General features: G+C 46.7%; 1 protein-coding gene across 1 annotated transcript in view; it reads right to left on the reverse strand.

Annotated features, from left to right (window-relative positions):
• LHFPL6 (LHFPL tetraspan subfamily member 6) overlaps nucleotides 1–4,066 on the reverse strand; it is a 240,793-nt gene extending 236,727 nt beyond the window's left edge. The window contains exons 1-2 of the mRNA XM_007471668.1: nucleotides 3,773–4,066; nucleotides 1,752–2,326 (exon numbers count right to left, since the gene is read on the reverse strand). Of these exons, the coding sequence (XP_007471730.1) occupies nucleotides 1,752–2,136 (385 nt within the window). The 5' untranslated portion in view covers nucleotides 2,137–2,326; nucleotides 3,773–4,066. The remainder of the gene's footprint in view (nucleotides 1–1,751; nucleotides 2,327–3,772) is intronic.
• Nucleotides 4,067–7,478: the final 3,412 nt, after the last annotated feature.

Consider the following 7,478-nt stretch of genomic DNA (forward strand, 5'->3'; position numbering starts at 1 on the left):
TAGCTCTTTATAATTCCCTCAAGTCTATAAATCTCACCAGTCTCAGATTTACTTCCTGTTGCCTTCCTTCATTATACGTTTAAAGGTAATCAATAAAAACTGATTTCTCTTTGTAAGCACTTTCCTGTTCTGCCAGAAATAACAGTCCCTGCCCTAAAACGAAGAAGTAAAGGAAAAGGAATATTTACCAGGAGAGGAGAAAAAGAAAGCACCCCAGCATTTTTCCCGAGCCAAGTGAAACACAAACAGCAAATCCAGGTTATTCTTAAAGAGAAAGAAACCTTTAAAATATTCCTGGCATTAGTCCTATTCTTCAAATCTGTGGTATCAACAAGTTTTTAACTCTGGGTTTGTATTTCCACTCTCTACAAAAACCTCATTATACTGTCTAATAGCTTTACTGTACTGTCTTTCTGTAGGAATCCACACATCGCACGCAAGCCTTGTGCTCAATGCTGAACAGTGAAGCAGCATTGGAGGAAGGATAGTAAGTCCCCCAGCTTGCCTCCTAGGGCAGAGTGGGATGCAAAACCAGTGGGAGAAAACAGATGAGAACAAAGTTACATCTGGCAAGGAAATCAAGAACTGCGAACAACGTATCTCTGACCCAGAAACGCAAAACTTTCAGCCACTTGAATTTTTAGCACGAGAATTTTCTGACCCAAAACGTTACTTGAAGGTTTTATATTAAATCATCTGTTGAGCTTTCTCCAATACAGACTCTACTCCAGAACTCTCCATTTTTAATGTTTTTTCTCCTCCTGCATTTTTCAGCGAAGACCATGAGAAAACACCCAACGAAAGAGCAGCAGACTTTTACTTTGTAATGAAGTTACGAATACATTTTATACGTTTTCCTGGCTTCCTGTTTTCTTGAACTCTGTACTATCTACAGAGGTTGTCCTATTTCACCAAGGCAGACTATAAATCACACAAGTTCAGCCCGTCAGGTTGAAAAATGGAGGTGAAAGGCACAGCAGAAAATACATGAAGTATAATTAAAACCATATGACCAGAGATATTGAAGCAATACTTGTTGGAGGCAACCCAAGTAAAAATCAAACCTTTTCTAGTGTTAGTGAGACTGGCCAGTCCCTTTGAAACAAACACACATCACTTGCTAAATACTCTTTTTTTTTTTTTCTCCTTCACAGCGAAAGCACCGGGAGAAGTTCAGCCCTAACAAGGTAATGAAGCCTATCTTTGTGGCACAGTTAAATTCATAGTTGTTAATGTAAAACTGATCTCTCATTTAAAACAGTAATCATTTATTTAGAAATATAGTTTAAGATGGGGCAGGGCTCAATTTTACATCCACCAGAAAGGATTAAAGGCTTATGATGACAATGTTGAATCAAAAACCTTTTCTACTTTTGTATGAAGTTTTCATCTCTTAAGACCTGAGGATTCCAGAAAGACACAGATACTGTAATTGCTTGCTGTTGATCATCAAGCGCCAGCAGCTCTAAAATCCAAAGCGTCTCCTGGACTACATGATAAACGACCTAGACACCACTGCCTCACAGGCGTGGTACTGAGCAGGCCAATGATGTTCATGTTTAAGGATGTACAGAAATTAAGAGCTCTGGAAGTTGTAAAGCATCTTTGACTTTGGCAATCTGTCGCCAGAGCCTATGTCCCCCGAGCATTCCAAGCGTCAATTACCATAATCTCAGTAGATAACTGGAACACAACTTTCAATATTGCTTTGGGGTTCCAGTAAACAATGTAAATTTAGCGAAGTCACTTACCCCCCAGAAACTGAATTCCTCCAGCCACTCTTCCCACTGTCCGGGAGATGAGCTCCGACACACAGCAGCCCATAAGGGCGGTGAGCGCCACAAGCAGGAGGAGGCCACAGCCCAGGCCTGTCACGATGGTAGAAATCCTCCATTCTGCGCTGGGGATGCCCTGGAAGGAGGCGTAGCGCCCACATTCCTCCACCATCACCATCATCTGCCGACTCTCATCGTGCACGGGATACGAGCACCTCCGGAAAGTACCGAAGGACACAGGCTTGCCCAGCTGAGATCCCCAGAGCCAGTAAGGCATGAAGAACCCCACGCAGGAAGTGGCAGCACAAAGAAACGAGAGCAAAGCCCAGATGACCCCGGTGCAAGTCAGACTGGATGCCATCTTTCACCAGACGGGGCAAAGAGGACCCAAAGTAACTCTTCTGGGTCTGCAGGAGGGAGTGAAGGTGTGAAACCACTGGGGACCCACAGGTAATCCACAGTTCTGTGATGGGAGAGTGTCTATTAACAGAACGGATCTTCAGTCTTACTGGGCATCAACTTCCCATCCTGTGCAGTAAGGAAGATGGTCCCTGGTAAAACCATAAGAAATATTAAAAGTTAAATGTTTTTAGAGACGCGATTAACACCGATTCAGTGGGTCTACAACTTTCAATTAATAAACAGTCAAAGATGCCTCCATACTTCAAAAGTGAGAAGAATCCCTTCTCTCTATAAACTTCTCCGTAATTCAAATGTTGTCAGACTGGCTTAAACCTTTTTCATGTCTTTATCTCCTATAAATGTCCCCAAATTAACTCATGCACTTAAAGAAATGCATGACTTCTACTTGCCAAGCCAGTGAATTCATTTCATATACTCACATTAAAAGTAATGTAGCATATTTACCGGCAGTAAACATAATTCCGAATGTTATAATAAAATGAACCATACCGTGGTTTGTTCAGTTGGCTTGCAAGTTCATGTTCATAACTTGTCGCAACTTCTCTTGTCCCTTTAAGTGCATTAACACTCTCCACGAGCCCGAACAAAATAATTAGGATCACTTTCACAACTACAGACTGCCCAGGCATACAGAATGGATGGGACTATTAGGCATCCCCAGTCGTCATTCAGTAGCGTTTGTGAATGCCTTCAATCTCAACTATCTTCTAGTGTCAACGAAAGAAAGCCTGTGTACGACTTATTTTCATACCTGCAATTTTGATTCACGGCCTCCAATTAAATTATTGGAACCATCTCTACTGCTGAACGAGTGTCAGTGTCTAATCTGAAAAAGAATCCATACCTGCCAGGACTCTACATCGAACCCCAGTCATTCTAGTGATTCCACGTGCATTCACTTCCATACCTCCCTCCCTCTCAGAAAGAGTTCCAGAACCACTTCCCACACTTTTCAGAGAGAATGCAGAAGCCCAGAGCCACGCACCCCAGTTCCATCCCCAGGACTCTTTTAACTCCAGCTTAATGTCACCCACCCCCCTCCTTTCCCAACCCTCGCCCCTGCCCTTTCCTTCCCACCCACCACCCCATTTCCACCCCAGTGTGTCACTCCAGGGGAGCTCCGGCTACTTTTTTTTTTTTTTTAAATCTTGTCAACTGCGGTCAGCATCAGCATTAGCGGCTGAAGTTGGTCTGCTGGGCCCTGAGGCTGGGGAAGACGGGTGGCACGGGGAGGTGGGGTGGAGACCGCCCTCACCTCGCGCTGGGGAAAGGCGCCCCGGGGTTAGCCAGCCCCCGGCAAAGGCCTCCCCCACCCCACTCCGAAGACACACAAGGATCCCTCAACCCCCAAAGCGGGAGAGGGGCGTTTTCCAGCCGGCCCCGCGCGGAGGGAGCGGATGAGGATGGGCAGGCAGCACCCCCCGGAGGCAGACGCCAGCAGCGGACGCGGCGGGCAGGGAGAGCCGGCCGGCAGCCCAGCTCAGGAAGTCCGGAGCCCGGGAGCAGCCCAACTCCGGCGTCCGGAGAGAAAGGAGCAGAACCCGCGCCCCGGGGCAGCCGCGCGCGAGACTCACCGGGCTGGCGGGCGGCGGCCACCTTCTCTCCCGGCGCCGGGGCGCACTCACAACTTGCTGTCTCTCCCGGGCGGAGCATCCACGGCACGCCAAGACCGTCCTTCCCGCTTCGCCGCGGTCCCTAACAGCCGCGGAGCCCCCGGCCCGACGCGGGAGGGAGAGCAGGGGCCGGCAGCAGGCGGAGGGCTCCGGGAGGACGCGCGGCACCGCCACCCGTGCAGCCCCGCTTCCCGCGGCTCTCCGGCGGCGGCTCGGGCGGAGCGCTGTGGCCGCGCGCGGGGCGCTGTAGCTCGCGGGCGGAGGGGCGGATCTGCCTTTGGCAGGCGAGGCACGCAGCGCCTCCTCCCCTCCGCCGCCCGGCCCTCCTCTCTCTCCTGTCCCCTCCCCTCGCGCCCGCCGGGACCCGGAGCGGACGCGGCGAGGGCGCGGCGCGCCAAGGCGGGGACCCTCCCGGCACGCGGGGCGGGGCGGGGCGCGCGGCCGCCGAGCGCCGGGGTCTCCTCCCACCCCCTGGGCGGCTGTCTGAGCTCCTCCGGCCCCGAGCCCTCTCCAGCCCTCCTGGCCCCGCGACTCCTTCCAAAGCGGGAGTGGCGGGGGCGGAGAGACCGAGAAGTAGGGGCGAAAGTTGCTTGTCCTCTCGGGTGCTCGCCAGGGGCTTGGAAGATGAAACACGCTCCCCGTTCGCTTTTCGGGGGTCTGGTATTTGGGGTTTAAGCTCCGGTCTCCGACCGCCTTTAGGAGACGGAGATGGAAAGGAGCTCCTTAGAGACTGGGCGCGGTGACCCTTTTGAGCTTTCAGGAGCTCTTGGCACGTGGTCACTTTGTAAGGGGGTGAACAAGGCCAGTGGGGCGTGGGAATGAGAGGCGAGAGCGGAGAACCCGAGGCTCAGGGATTCCGTCAGGCAGCCGCCTTTCCAGCCAAGCCAGGGAGAAAGCAGGGGGAGATGACAGCGAGCCTCCCCCAAGAAACATCCTCTTCAGGAACCTCTCAAAGCATTTCTCCCTGTCCCTCCCTCGCCTCTTTCTCTCTCTGTCTCTGTCTCTCTCTCTCGCTCTCCCCCTCTCCTCTCTCTTCCCCTCCCCCCTTTCTCTTCCATCCCTACGTCCAATCAATCTTGCAATCAATACCGCCATTGAATTTCTTTACTGAGAAACACGGATTCTGATTTCCCCTCTGGACTTAAGGTCCTTTTTTTTTTTTTTTTCTTGTCATTAGCGCTAACCTCTCTGGAAATTTAGAGCTACATTCGGTAGACTGTGGGTCTCTGCTGAAGACGGTATTTTAAGAATCCTGCCATCTGGGAATAGCAGTTTGTGAAGCAGCTACTTTCTCAGTACAGTTTGTGCTTTTTCAAAGCAGTTGAAAGTTAATAACTGGGTAGGTATATATTTCACAGTAAATTTTCAAATTGTACCCTTTTAATTCGCCATGGTAGAGTACTTTTTATTTTTAATTACAGCTGGAGATGTGCGTTCTTTCATTATTATTTTGAAAGGCTTTGTGTAATTAGTTCCAACCCTTTATGAGGTCATAGACCTTTTTAAGAATATGGTGAAACTGATAAGCCTCCCAGAAAAAGAAAAAAATGCACAGTAGTATCAAGTTTTCTCACAGTGGTTCTCAAGGGAGAGTATGACCCCTCCCAGGGGATATTAGGCAAGGTCTGGAGATATTTTTGATTATCGTGAACTAGCATCTGGTGGGCAGAGGTCAGGGATGCTGCTAAACACCCTACAAGGCACAGGAGAGACCCCCGGAATTATCCAGCCCCAAATATCGGTAGTTCTGAGGTTGAGAAAACCTGTTTCAATAAAATGTCAGATGGTTCCCTGTTTCCCTGCATCCCTTCCGTGATCAGATGCCCTGATCAAATGCTCTGATTTAAGTTATTTTTGTCTTGCTCAAGTCACTGGTTAATGAGTTCAGTGACTGTGTAATAATGATTGGCCTGACTTTCTGTTATGTATCATGACCTAGTTATTACACAGAGCCTTCAGATCTGTATCATGTATAGGTAGAAGGTATGACTCCATAAAGACAAAATAATGAGTGAGATTTGGACTCACCCTCCACACACCCACTGTGGATATCGGTCTAGGACACTTTCTCAATTTGGAGTTTGAAGCACCGAGATGGCTGCCTGAGATTTAAGTCCTGGCTGTGTCTCAGTCCCTACACTAAGTCTTCTTAATAGACTATTTTATCTAGTCCTCAAAATAAAAGCAGAAAAATATGAAGGAGGTACAATTATTACTTTACAGAGAGGTTAAGTAATTTGCCTGAGACCTTACAGCTAAAAGGTGGACTTCAAAAAACATCTCATTATCTGCATTCTATTAAACAGAGTAAATGCTATTGAAGAGATTCTGCCTAAGATGAAGATGAAGATAGAGGAGGAGGCTGGTTGTTTTCTTTTTTAATCTATCAGGAAGCAGTATCAATTACTCATGAAAGCATAGTGTATTACATACTAGGACTCAAATTTCTGACTTAGAGGAGTGAATTTGGACAAGCGGTGCCCTTTCTGGGCCTAAGTTCTCTCATTTGTAAAAAAGAGGTTGGAAATAGATGATTCTACCTCCTGACTTCTAGCAGCATGACTATATAGATACTGTTATATTTGAGAAGTTTAGGGTCATCTAATTTTGTTCAAGTGTGTAATTTTACAGATGAGGAAGCAGAGGCTCAAAATCCTTCCAGTGTCTTACCCAGAGCTGAGCCTCGAATCCATGTACCCTGATGTCTCATTTCATTCCACCATGTAATTATCTTCCCAAACTACCGAGTCATCTGAGTTACTCCTTGAGTTCTTCTTTGCACACTTCATAGGCAAAATGCATTATACTATTTTTTAAAACCCTTGCATTAAATTTGCACCTTCAAAAGGATCTTTAAATTACTTCCCAGCCAGAAGTTCTCACATAGCAAATGCTGCTTATACCTCTTATTCCAGGTTTGAGTTTCCAGCATGTTTGGATGGTAGTCCCATTGAGTCATAAGATGAGATCATGAATGTAAAAATATGTGGAAAGCTATAAAGCATCTGTGACAATACTCTTGGTTAGCTACCAAATATTAATTCCCAATCTCTCTTTCTTATTCACTAGATACTTCTGGTGGCCACATGACCCTGTTCTAGACAATGAATCAGCTGAGGAGTCCTCTAGGGAAGACTGTATTCTCTGATTAAAGAAGGAAGCATGAGAGAACAGTTCTCTCACCATCTTGGCCGCCTTTTGGACACATTATTGAAAAATAAAATGCTTAGAGTTGTGGCAGCCTTTTTGTAACTATGAGGAAAATCACAGAAGTAAATCCTAGCACCCTAAGATTGTGGAGCTACTCACCTTTTGAATTTTTTAGAAGTAAATTATAGACTGTAAGTAGATTTAAGTCATTGTTATTTAAAGTTTCTGCTTTTTAGTATCTGAAAGCATTTCTAATTGATAAAGCACTGTACAGATAAGACATTTGCTCAATGATTAAAAAAACACACATTAGTCAACATTGTATCCCAGTGCTTGGCAATAGAAGATAGATACTCAATAATTTGAACATTAACTGAGGGAATTCATAAACAAATGAATATTATTGTGATTGTTTTCGTGTTCTAGTGTGGCCTACAGAGTGGGTGTTTAACTTTTAAACAGAGAAAGTGTGCTATGTGAAATTAGGGAAGGAGTGTGATAGTGAAATATAGGAACC

This window comes from Lipotes vexillifer, unplaced genomic scaffold, assembly GCF_000442215.2.
Source record: "Lipotes vexillifer unplaced genomic scaffold, Lipotes_vexillifer_v1.1 scaffold470, whole genome shotgun sequence".
In the NCBI taxonomy this organism is placed as follows: Eukaryota; Metazoa; Chordata; class Mammalia; order Artiodactyla; family Lipotidae; genus Lipotes; species Lipotes vexillifer.